At 42.4% G+C, this 13,295-nt stretch overlaps 1 protein-coding gene across 2 annotated transcripts in view; it reads right to left on the reverse strand.

Annotated features, from left to right (window-relative positions):
* The window catches only part of CACNA1D (calcium voltage-gated channel subunit alpha1 D), a 1,365,963-nt gene that overhangs the window by 462,183 nt on the left and 890,485 nt on the right, over nt 1-13,295 (reverse strand). For both annotated transcript variants that reach the window (XM_078661595.1, XM_078661596.1), the window contains exons 26-27: nt 9,559-9,705; nt 7,431-7,632 (exon numbers count right to left, since the gene is read on the reverse strand). In XM_078661595.1, the coding sequence (XP_078517721.1) occupies nt 7,431-7,632; nt 9,559-9,705 (349 nt within the window). The remainder of the gene's footprint in view (nt 1-7,430; nt 7,633-9,558; nt 9,706-13,295) is intronic.

Genomic DNA, 13,295 nt, shown 5'->3' on the forward strand with positions numbered 1-13,295 from the left:
TGTTCTTATCTCGTTGTCCCTATTTTTGATTGTTGCCTTACCCTTTATATTTATCCTATGTTCAGCATTATCCTAACTTCATGTTTCTCCCCTTTCCCAATCCTCATATTCATTATTTTTCTCTCTCCTTTCTACAGATGTTTCCTCTTTCTTCCTACCCCGATGTGTCACATTGTTTCTTTATGCTGCTCTTTGGAGTTCTGGAAGCGGAGGTTTGGCGCCCGCTCTCGTTGTTGTCACCGTCGTCTTTTGACGCCACCACCCTCGTTTTACGTTTTGTTTTCGTAAGTTTGTTCTTCAGTCGTCTGTTTCGGACATGTACTGTCTTCTTGTTTTTTATCTCTTTCTATTCTTTCTCTTTCTCTTCAATAATTCTTTCTCATCCATCTCTTTTTTCCTGCCTCTCTTTTTCTTCTGTCTCTCTTTTTCTTTTTCTTTCCTTCTTTTATATTGCTTCTTGTTTTCTTTTACTATTTCCTTGCAGTGTTCTTTACACCTTTTTATCTTTGAACTCAGTGAGCATACTACTGCTATATATTTTTTCTTGGATTTACCTTCCGTGTTACTACTTGGAATGTTAAAGGATTAAATAATCCGATTAAAAGGCAAAGGGTGTTGTCCCATCTCGCCAGACTTAAAACTGACGTTGCCCTTCTTCAGGAATCCCACCTCTCAGAGACAGAGGCTTTGAAACTTAGACGTTGTTGGGTGGGACATGTATTCTTTTCTCCTACTGTAGACAAGAAAAATTGAGTTTTGGTTACTTATAGATAAAACCCCCCTTGTGATTTTCAATGTTTACGCTCCCACGGGAACTGATAAATCCTTCTGGCCCTCCATATCTGATAAGTTAGCTACACTTACTGATGATTATATCATTTTTGGTGGTGACCGCAATCAAATTTATGACCCTGTTCTTGACTGTCATTCAAATGTTGGGCTCTCACCGTCCAAGATGCATTCCCAATTTACCAAAGCTGTTCAGAACAATGCATTAGTAGATAGCTGGAGGTTGTGTAACCCTGACCTTAGAGAGTACAGTTTTTATTCTCCCTCTCATCATTCACAGTCCCGCATTGTTTACATCTTTCTCAGTAAATCATTAACTCAACATGCTATCCACTCCGACATTGGCTCCATTTTAATTTCAGATCACGCTGCCGTCCTTGTTGATATAGATCTCATTCCCTTTTCCCCCCACTCTGGCAGATGGAGATTTAACAACTTTACTTCTCTATCCCACTTTTTGTACTGAATTTACTACGTTTGCCGTTTCATTTTTTTCTACTTAATCATACTCCCGAATCCTCTTTTGTTATGGTTTGGGATTCCTTTAAAGCAGCCTCTAAAGGTTTTATCATTAATTTTGTGTCGTGGGGAAAAACTCAGAGAAGCTAAATCTACGCAATTACTTGCTAACATCAAACAACTAGAACTTGTTTACCACTCCTCTAACACTGAATCCTCCCTCAAAGATCTCATTGAAGCCAAAATTTCTTTCAATAAATTTACCACGGACACTGCCTCTAATCTTCTATTGAAATGTAACTCACGATACTATGGTGGTCAAAATAAAATGGGGAAATTACTTGCTAACTATTTGAACTGCACTCTCCCCACATGTTTGTACTTAAAGACGGTGCATTCAGGGCATGGCACAGCCCAGGCTCGCACGCAAAGTGTACAATCAGTTAAAATACTCATAGATTAAATTATAACGTTATATTGAAGAAAATGGTGTGCAGACCACATCTTTTGAATGTTTCTGATGTAAAAATGCCCTCCGTTGGTTTTTGCACCCAAAGATAAAGCAAGTTTAAAAATCAATGATTTATTGACTAAAAATCCACATATGATTGAAACAGCAAGTTCGCAGCAGCGCTGGACACTGGTGGCAACGAGAAAGAATATTTACATGCGAATGTGTTGCACGAACAATGAAATTCACAATATTTGATGCATTCATGAAATAGAGTGGACTTATGTTTAGTGAGTGCATTGTTCTTCAGACATGGACGATTGATGTATTATGGGTATTGCAGTCTAGAGAGAATGTTATAGGCGTCAGTAGTTTGAACTTTTATCACGTGAGGGGGGTGGAGCACAGGTGGGTTTAACATCGAGGAAATACCGGGAGCAGGTTACATGGGAGGGAGGAACTTAAGACGGACGTCAATTGGAGAGGGAGTGATTGAGCACGCAGGTACGCGTAGAGCTTCGTTTCAGAAAAGAACGAGTAACATGAAGACGTTGGTTAATTAGAAAGCGGAACACGCATGTTAGAAGAAAGTTGTTGACGAGGGATTTTGATGTATATAGTAAACAGGCAAAGCGATAATATTCATGCGGGAGTATCATAAAGATCATGTTCCTTAAACACTAATGGCATCGATGTAAGTTTCAGATGAAGAGCAGGATGTATGAGGGACAGTTAGGTAGATCATTAAATCACGATGTATAGATAATGATGTAGGCGCTTTTGTACATTACCATTTTTACGGAAGCAATTATAACACACAGAGAATTGGGGCTCAATATCAGTAGTAATCTATGGAATATAAAGTAAGCAAAAAAGATTGGTGAAATTGTATTAAGCTTTATTAGAATGCTTGAAAATTTCAATTGTAAATAGGCAATATATTTGATCTAGTTGAAGTAATTCTTGTAATATTTACTTTCAGTCCCCCTGACGAAGGGCTAGTAAAGGCCCGAAATACATTGGGATTGGAATAAAGAACTGCTGCTTTGAACTATCTGTTGTAACGAGATCGTATTTTCATGGAGGCCTGGATGGGCACACGTTAATATAAGAAGTTTCTCTATTACAATTTGTTGATATGCGGATTAGTCAAAAAAGAAGATGATATTATAATTAATATCATGGTCAAGATTAGAATAATGATAAAACATGGGCGAATGGAAAATGAACAGTTGGAACTAGCATCCGTAATATGCAGTGCGGCTTGGGTAGTGGAGGGTGAACTGCACTCTCCCCACATGTTTGTACTTAAAGACGGTGCATTCAGGGCATGGCACAGCCCAGGCTCGCACGCAAAGTGTACAATCAGTTAAAATACTCATAGATTAAATTACAACGTCATATTGAAGAAAATGGTGTGCAGACCTCCTCCTTTGAACAAAATATAATTGGGCATTCTGCTGAGCAGAGTGGCAAGGCAAGTGCTTGATATTGTGGGCATGATGGAGTGAAAGTCAATCCCTCCCACTCACCCTAGAAGTTGGATCATCCCCTTGCCTGAGGATAATGATGGTGATAAAGTCCCAGGCTGAGGGGATGCAGGTATGAGGAAACAGAAAGAGAGAGAGGGGAGAAGGAGAGAGAGAGAGGAGAAGAGAGAGAGAGAGAGAGAGAGAGAGAGAGAGAGAGAGAGAGTGAGAGAGAGAGTGAGAGAGAGTGAGAGAGAGAGTGAGAGAGAGAGAGTGAGAGTGAGAGTGAGAGTGAGAGTGAGAGTGAGAGAGAGAGACTGCTACAGCATGGGAGTTGGAGATCCTGAGTGGGTTCCAATGCACAGCGTATCAGAAGTATTGGGCTTAGACCTCCACCCAGTGCACGCAGATGGCAGACTGTAGCTAGCTCTCGGTGTACCAGGAAACCAACACAGTAGCCAAATATGAAGGCCACTGTCGCACCATGAGGGAGGTGGACTGGATGGGAAATACAAACTCTAAAAAAGGTAAGCAAGAAGGTCATAAGGAACAGCAGGAAAGGGAATAAAGGAATTGAGGGAACTAAGCAGGGGGAAACAACAAAAGTGAAAGAACAAGTCAGTCCTAGTGTGAACTAATGCGAATTGCAAGAAGTCACATCAACCACTGTTGCCAGAGAAGTGAGCTCAGTGTGAGTCAGGCCTAAATACTCTAACAGCCACTATTGACCAGAAAACTTTGCAGCGAATGATGGTTCTCTAGTGGCTGGGGCTGCAACGCTGACATAGGGAAATGTGTCAAACGGTGTAGTTTCTATTGACCTGTGTGCCATCTCTTCCAGGCTTACCTTCTCCAATGCCACATTGTGTCCCATGACTTGACAGGTTGTGACTTTCATAAGTCTTGGTAAGGCAGCGGTCTGGGACACCATTTTGTAGCAGTGCCAAATTTCTGAAAAAGGTCAGATAATTGCCTCTTTCAGTGTTTGGGGAATGCTCCAGATGGCAAAAGTATATTTTTCCTGGGATGCTGTGAATATTTGCATTGTTCCTGGGGTTAGGGTATTCTTGGGAGTGGGACTTAAACTCTTCCAAGCTGTAACCTCTAATATCGATCATGTGTGTGGAATCAGTACCTTACCTTAAAGAGGCTAAGCGAGGTGAGCGGCATTACAGTTTCAACCTCTGTAATTTGTACCTCTTTATATCTTTTGAGGTCTCGCCCTACGATACAGGGCGAAAGCCCTGTCGCAGCGAGACCTATTGTTGTCAGCTCTGCTTACAAGGAGTTAAAAGGGAGACAAGAGATGGGCACGCGCAGCCTGGCGGAATCGGATCAGGTCGCGCGTGCGTTCAACATCTCCTGTCTCCCTTTTAGATCCTTGTAAGCAGACACACACTGGCGCTCACACAGAGACACACACATGCACACACACAAGCGCACATACACACACGCACACATAGAGACACACCACCCCCTCCGCCGCTGCGCACACACACACACACGAGCACACGCACACACGAGCACACAGAGACACATCCCCACCGACCCCCCCCCCCCCCAAGCCCCACTCACCGCATCGGCGCCACTCCGGACTTCTGCCGCCACCGTCACCACTGCTTCTCTGGCCAGGCCCTCCGTGGGCACGGGCTTCTCGCAGAAGACGGAAGTCCCGCCCCACGACAGGTTTTGTTTTCAGTAGTGCACGCGCACGTCTTGTTTAATATAGCACAAACTCAGCCGTAGGGCATTTGAGCGCTTTCATCGAGCACCAGTTACGTTACACAAAGTCACATTAATTAATTAAGCAAAGGCAGATTATGTGACGTGCCGAAGATCATAGTACATTGAGCAGATGCAGAGGTTCAAACAAGGCTCCCCAGTTCCAAAGTCGGCAGCCCAGACAATAACACCATGTTCTATGGTTCGTACGTAACGTACTGTCATAAATAAATCTGATTTGCCACTTTCTCCTGGGCAGTCGGAGACAAACAGCTGATCGAGTTTGTTCATTTCGTTTAGTCACTGCTCGTTTCTCAGTGAACCCTGGACAAACTAGCTCCCATGAATAATCTCAGCCTTTAACTTCGAACTCCTCACCTGCGGGGGGGGAGCGCCCAGGGGAACAGGTAGACTGTTCATGTAAATCAAGATGATAATATCTACAGGTGCAAGGTAAAGGGTAAGCCAAGCAGCAGCTAGTCTCTACAACTCTTGCTAAGAGTAAGCTCATTGTTTTTAAAGTGGGCCAGGGCTCATTCTGTTACAACCTGCTGACACACTTGCTCTGGAGAGGTGAATTTCCAAGCGTGGTTTGCTTTAAACAGATGGGAGAATAAGGGAATGATAAAGTGGCCGTGAGAAGAGAAGAATTAGTTTGGAGCATCCGAAGAATGTTATGTGACCCTATGTTTTCGACTGCACTCCGCCTCTTGGGTTTTCATTTTCTTTGAATTATCCTTTTCAAGTCAGCGCTCTGAGTGCCTGGCGCAAGAGAAATGCTCTAAATAAAGAAATAAATGTGTGCTTGCACAAAAAGGAAGGGGTGGTCAATGGAATATAAAATTATATTAATTAACTTGTTTGTGCATTCCATGCAGGACGGGAGAAGTATGGCAGTACATCCATCAGAATTCTTTTTGAAGCGGTCTACAGTAAAAACTATTTTCATCTTCCTATAATTACCCCCACGAGATTGCTCCATTCATCTCGCCCTGCCTATTGCAAGCGCAGTTAAGGGCACAGAGAGGTTCCAATGTTGTTTTGCTCTTGAATGTAGGATTTGTTTGCTGATTTAGGATTTTCACCCACAGCCCAAACCTTCATAATCAGACTTGCTCATCTTAGTTCATATTTGCTACCAGGGAGAGCCCCCCCCCCGCCAAAAAAAAAAGGTGGGGAGACCGATTTCAACCATTTCTTTGCAAACACTCAGAATTCCTCTTGGCAGCATTTCATTCCACTTATTTATAGCTTGTCTTTGCAATTACAGAAGGACATTTTCCATATGGAAATCGTTCTTGCCTTTTCCACCACAACCCTTACCTAACCCAACCTAGCCCTTGAATCTTCAATAGATTATAAGCAAACAATTCACAATACGTTTTACTATCATTGGGCCCTATCAGTAGGATACATCAGGATCAGCACCTTTTATTGGGCATAACCTCCCCAGTAAAGTAGACTTACACATTAAAAAATTATGGAAATAGGCTGGTGCCTAACCAAAGAAGCTTCCAATCCACTGAAGGCATCATTCAGTTTACTTGTTTTTGGCTTTTCTGTGCGCCAGTTCAGAAAGGAACCTACCATGTATGTATGGATAGAGTATAATCAAGAAGAATTCTTGATGCCTAAGAGAGTTGACTCTTAAGTGTGGTTTAGAGGTGTGAACTCGAATCATTTCCGTCATTTTTAGGTATGCCCTGAACAGCACATGCCCTGCTTCAAATCACCTTTTTTTTAGGTCGACCTGGACAGTGCTGCTTTGTGAGCTATGCTGTATTGGAGTATGAAGCCCCGCCCACTCTCTACCCTTACTGGTCATTGCCTTGTTTTAACTGTCGCCTGCCCAAGATCAGGAAGCAGGCATACCGAACCAGCACCTCCTCACCACTTCTTGTCAGCCAATAGCAACCCCCATGCCCAGCATACACAGAGAACTACACTGCTATGGCACAGCACTACCAACTGCCTGCATTCCTGCCCATGCTCTGTTACCCCGCGGTGCAGCCACAGGACAGTGGCTACATTGCCCATGTCTGTCCCGCAACACGTTGTTCCTGCCATGGAGGTTTCCCACAGCCGGGTGCAGTTAATAAATACAGGGACCCAAAGATATGTGGCATCAAAGAATAAGAACGGACGTGGTACAGGTAGGCTTTTTTAAATTTATTTATTAGTTTTCACTTTTTATAGCGCAAACTTTACTCGCAGGTATCAGAGCGCTTTAAGTCAGCATGCTTATAACAAGCAAGACTAGCACTCTATATTACTGCCAACTTTGCTTAGCATAAGCAACAGCTAACCATTCACAAACAATGTGTATATACCAATTGCAAATTAAAAAAAATAATGCAAAGCATTGTCATTTACAATGCCAGTAACTCAAACTTTAATGCTGCGAGACCTATTGCATTGTAAATGCTTGTTTCATTTAGTAACTGAAACCTCTCTGTCATTCTCTTTTGAGACAAAAACAACATGACTAAATAAATGTAAAAAATAAAATACTAAAAGGAACAAAATTAAGGATATTTCACCTGGTTTTTATCCAGCTCACAGTTCTTATATTCTTTTTCTCCTTGTTCCTGAAATGTGACAATGACGAAACCAACGAAGATGTTCATCATGAAAAATGCAATGATGATGATGTAGATGATGAAGAAGATAGATATCTCCACTCTGTTGTTATAAATTGGACCGACATTCTCTCCGTTGGAGTCTATGGCTTTGTAAAGTAGTCTAAAAATGCAGAAAACACAAAATTTAAACACAAAGGCAACCAACTATCTACATGTCGCTTATCTATAAAATATATATATATATATATTTTTAAGTCTATGCATACAGAATGAATATGTAGAATGAATATAGTTGAGCACTCTTGATTGCCATTATTGCTCTTTTACAGCTGGTATAGTAGGAGTCAAGGATAAAAAAAGGCCTAAATGGCTAAATTTGAACTTGAAAATGAAAATAGGCCTTATTCAGAGTTTCGAGGAGCAGGAGCACTACTGTTACTGTGTGATGCTCCCGACTCATCAAACTTGAGGGTCACAAGGCTCTACATAGAGTCTGGGGCATTGCCAAGTTTGCACTGGCTGAGCCCTCATTCGGTCTGCCAGTGAATACATGTGACCTGGTATCCATCCACCAAGAGGTCATCAGGAGGAAGTGATGACATTTCCACTATTTTGAGGATGAAGTAATTGTCACTGACTTTACTTGCCTATGGGCAGAGGCTGGGAAAATGCAGAATAACCCCTATGCATAGGGTCATCTGATTTTTGTTTAGAGAAAATAAACTCCAGAAGGCATCCCACTACCATCCAACATACACTGGTCTGTATCATAGGTTTCTCAACAAATCAGTAACTCAAAATCCTCTCTCTAGAAAATACAGTGTCAATACCAGCATTAAGGGGCCTCCACGAAAACAAGAACTGCCGAGCCAAAGAGGCTGACTTTAATGAGCCAACGCATGTAAACGCAGATACACAAATGGTGTTTACAGTCACTGCATGCACAAATTGTGTTTATCACTTTAGGGCTGTAAGAATTGATTACAATATGTTAGTGGATGAACGCGTATCCAAGCCTGACCTAAAAAGCAAAAACAGCATATAAAAAACATAACTTTCATTCCTGAGCCATTACTCTGCAAACTTCTCTCAACCAATGGCTAAACATTTCTGCATACCAACTCTCTATATACTTCATACCCATTAGATGCATTAATTTGCTTTAAAAGGTGAAAGCGCCAGAGCTTAATGTGACATTTACCAAGAGCAATAGAGGCAAAAACACACAAAGGGAAAGAAGGGGGACAAAAAGAAGGAAAAACAAACAGGGGGAGAAAAGAGGAACATTCAAGAGTGGGATAAAGGGGTAGTCAGCGAATTAAGGAGGCCTGAGGTGGATTCAGGACTACGCGGCCTTAGTACTAGGCATGCTGACATTCAATAGCGCCTGCCGCGGGCTTCTAAGCAGCGCTTTGGGCACCGGCTCTCAATATTCTACAAATTAAGCACAGGAAAGCACCATTAAGTCAAACGTAAAAACAGACTGGAACATATTTTTGAGGAATGATTTTCGTGCTTTTAGTGGAAAGAGCATTGCATCTGTAGTTCCATGCAGTGTTTGTGCTTTTGAAATTAGAGTTTCGCATCCTTTGAATGGAAGGCAGACATCTGGAAACAGGCTATTTCGAAAAAAACCTAACGGAAGGCAGTTTCCGTAGAGGGAATTTTGCACGCTCCATGCAGTTGGTGCAGGGCTGGCCTTAGGCATGTGCAAGCTGTGCACCTGCACAGGGCCACCATACCCCAGGGGCCGCCGCGCCAATATATATGCTTAATATAATAATCCTCTGAGGATGGATACATATTTGCGTGGCGGCCCCTGGCAGGGATTTGGCGGCCTCCGGCTCTGTTCCACTTCCAAACACCCTGACCCCCCCACCCCCTTCACTGGCCTCCGTGCTCCGCCCCGCTCAGACCCCCTCTTCCAGGGCCCCCTACCTACGCTCCCTGCCCAGGACCGCCATGAGCCTAGAGCCGCCCCTGGTTGGTGCGACCTAATTCAAAGCAAAACAGTTTCAGCGCATGCGTTACATGTATGCAGTAGTATAGTACAAGAAAACAACAGATCGAACACTTGTTTACTCACGCGGGCCAGCCCTCGAAGGTGGAGACAGTGAAGAGAGCCATCATGGCGGAAAGGACGTGATCGAAATTAAAATCACTGTTGCGCCAGACTCGTTCTTTCAGCGAAGGGTTGCTATAATCTCCATCCTTATAAACTATATACGTCCCCCTGCAGAAAACAAACCATCAGTGATCACTTTGCAAATATGCCCGAGGTACATACAATACATTTGACATTGTAAGAGCTGCGGGTAGAACCAGGCCCGGCTCCAGGAATTTTTATTAGGATGGGCCAAGGGTGCATTCGGGAGGGCCACTGCGGGCCCGATTTGTCTCTGATATGTCTAGTCAGGCCTGATTCTGGGCTATCCTTTATCTCTTCATAGTCTTACAAAGCCCAGTAAAAGGCACTCTTTTACAAATCTCTTTCTAACTGTTATCACTCTCAAAAAGTGTTTTTTTCCATGTAATGTCCCTTTGATGGGAAGAGGAGGTTTCTGAGGTGGGTGTACCAGGCAAGTGACAATACTGGGGCTCCCTCTTTGCGAGCTTTCAGGGAGAATCCCTCCAACTGACCCCGGACTCTGCAGAACACTCCCTTCCAGGCTTGATTATCCACTTTTCTACCACCTCCTCCAGTGCACCTTATCTCACAGCTGACCTTGGTCTACTGCCCCATACCAGCCACCATCTGGTTACTTTTTCATTATTCCCAGTAAAAACATTAATAAAATCACCTCCAAACTTGAAACATTGAATATAGCAGTAAATATAATTAGCACACACTTTAAAGTATGTTCCACAGTTGTCATAATGACCCAACTGCTAATTAAATAAACATGCATTTGCAATGTAATAGGGCTCACATTTGCAAGAGTTTAAGCTATTGGAATTGTAAATGACACTGCCTTTATGTATGTTTTAAAAACCAACACATACATAAAAGGCATTGTCATTTACAATGCCAATAGCTCAAACTCTAACAAATGTAAGACCTATTGCATTGCAAATGCTGGTTTTAAATCTTGCGCTTCTCCTGGTCATGACTCTCCCTCATTCCTGCGGGTCTTTAAATTCTTTACTCACAACCTTCGTTCGTTGAGAGAGCACTTCTGTAATGAGGACATGTGTGAACGGCAATTTATTTATATAGCACTTACTACTTCAGATGAGGCATCGTGATTTAGCTGTTTAGGCTTTGAATGTACATAATATACAGTGTCTAGTGTGCCTTTTATTAAAGGGCTCTGACTTCAACTCGGACTACATGCACACCATATAAAAGAAAATAAGCATTTCTGCAGTGTGAGCCCTCTGGCTGTTCTTCAGACAGACCCTGTCTCCCACCCGTTCACAGCCATTATCAAAAACGGGGTGATCCAATATATGTTCGTGGACCTGGGTTATATATAGTATGAGAAACAATGGTCCAAGAGTTGTTTTTTGGTCGGTTGTTGCACACATCAAATATCAGTGAAGTAGATTGATACCAAAGAGCCAAAGGTTTAAAGGCTCCAAAAAAATGAAAAATAATAATTACAACTAAAAATATTAATTTTATGTATGATCTTTAGTCTTGGACCATTGTTTCTCATACCCGTTCACAGCCAGCACTTAAAAAGACACGCCCGCTGTGCAGGCTTCCAACACATAGGCCATGCACTGAATGAACATGACTGCCCCTAACAAATGATTTCCCCGCATGTCCACATTAGTGTTCCGACCTGCCATTGATGGTGAAGGGATTGTTGGCTGTAAAGTGATAGGTGCAGCACAGAGTAGATAGACTTTTGGACTGAAAGTGCCTGTGTAAAAAAACACAAATCAATGTTTTTAATATGTGTTATCAATTGCATGACTTTGTAAAAAGTGAAAAGTTATTTGTTTTTATGTATATTTTTGTATGTTTGTACCTGTAGGGGACAGCGGTGCAGTAAATCTTGCGTTTATTTTAAATTAAAATGTCCCTTTTGAAGAATGTTGGTTTGAATGGGGAGTGTTGCCTAAAAGGATTTAGGCGAGCGCCACGGTATTGTTTCACATGGGACAACCATTCAGGGACGACCATAAAGGACTAGGGAGCAGATGTATCATCCGTTTTTTTTTGTCGCAAACGCTGCGATTCACAAAATAGCAACGTTTGCGACAAAAAAAACGGGATTTGGAATGTATCATGCAAAAAAGCTCGCAATATTAAGGAATCGCAAATTTTGCGATTCCTTAATATTGCGTAAGCATTTAAGAAATCGCAAATTGCGATTTCTTAATTGAAATGTATTAAGCATTTCAGTTTTGCGATTTTTGACTAAGAAATCGCAAATTACCACCAACTTGTAGTTGGTGGTAATTTGCGAATTCTTTCAAAAATGCACTTTTTTAAGATTCTAAAGGTGCCATGTGACGCTCATACATGCCCTCAGGGCATGTATGTGCGCCACATGTCAATTCATACTCATACATGCCCTTAGGGCATGTATGTGCGCACACATGTCAAATTCAGGGGTGCAGCAGGGTGTCCTTAAGACACCCTTGCACCCTTGAAATTATTCACAATTTGTGATTAGCAAATTGCGAATCGCAAATTGAGAATAATTTCACATTCATTCCTATGGGCCTCCTGGCCCATAGAAATGAATGGGAAATTATTCCTTAATTGCGATTAGCAATTTGCTAATCGCAATTAAGGAATTTTAAGAAATCGCTAACAAATAGCGATTTTCTACATACATACCATTTTGCACTTCTCAAATAGCGATTCCGTAAAAATCGTTATTTGAGAATCGCAAAAGGGTATCTTGATACATCTGCCCCTAGGTCATCTGTGGGTACACATCACCAAGAATTCACAGTGCCCATTTCAAACTCAGAGGGATGAAAGGCAAAGCTGGTCCAGAAAGAATGTCCACCTAAGCTGAATGTTGCACACAGCAGGAGCAGGAGCATTGACACGATGGGCTAAACTGCCTCGCTTTGTATCCTATTAAGTCCACGCGTTGTATGGTTTCACCTAAGCCTCGACTTTCTTTTGATATACAAATCTCCCCACTTTGAACCCCATTTACAACGTAAATGGCCTCTACGTGTTGACTGTCAGGAGGTAGGAAGCAGGGGGAGGAACGTATAGAGTCTCTGTGACAAAGGCAGTAACCCATTGAGCTAGCCACTTACAATTCAGTTTATCTGCATTTGAAAACTACCAACAGACAAAATGATTGCTCTCCAGCAGGATCATAAATCACCAGAGTTATCAGGACATTATCGTTGTGTATCGTTGGCAGAATCACTGCGAGGGCCCAGGCTCTTGTTTGGGTGGGCCTGGCCCACCCGGCCCACCCTCTAGAACGCGGCCTGGGTAGACCGAGAGCAGGTATTTAGCCACGTGTTTGACTGAGAGTTATTTTGCTGATGTCTACAGTTGATGGTGAATAATAAAACGAACACAACTTCAAACAAATAAAGAAAGGATTAATCCGCATAAATAGAGGTTATGTTATTTCTGACAGGCAGCATGAAAAAGCAGGCTTTCAGTGTATTTGTAAAACGCACAAGGCTTCAGATTCCCTTTAAATTGGGCTTCTGAGTACAGAACATCGTGAATTGGAAGTCGAAGGAAGGCCTTCTTCACTTTTGACACAGCCACGTGGCCTGGTCCCTGTGAGTGTACAGAAAGAGCTGAAATTGTTGACACCATTTCATGTATTATTCTGATGCTCTTTGCCAGAACACAAAGTTTGAATACAGGTGGGAAAGATACTGTCC

This window comes from Lissotriton helveticus, chromosome 9 (genome assembly GCF_964261635.1).
Source record: "Lissotriton helveticus chromosome 9, aLisHel1.1, whole genome shotgun sequence".
In the NCBI taxonomy this organism is placed as follows: Eukaryota; Metazoa; Chordata; class Amphibia; order Caudata; family Salamandridae; genus Lissotriton; species Lissotriton helveticus.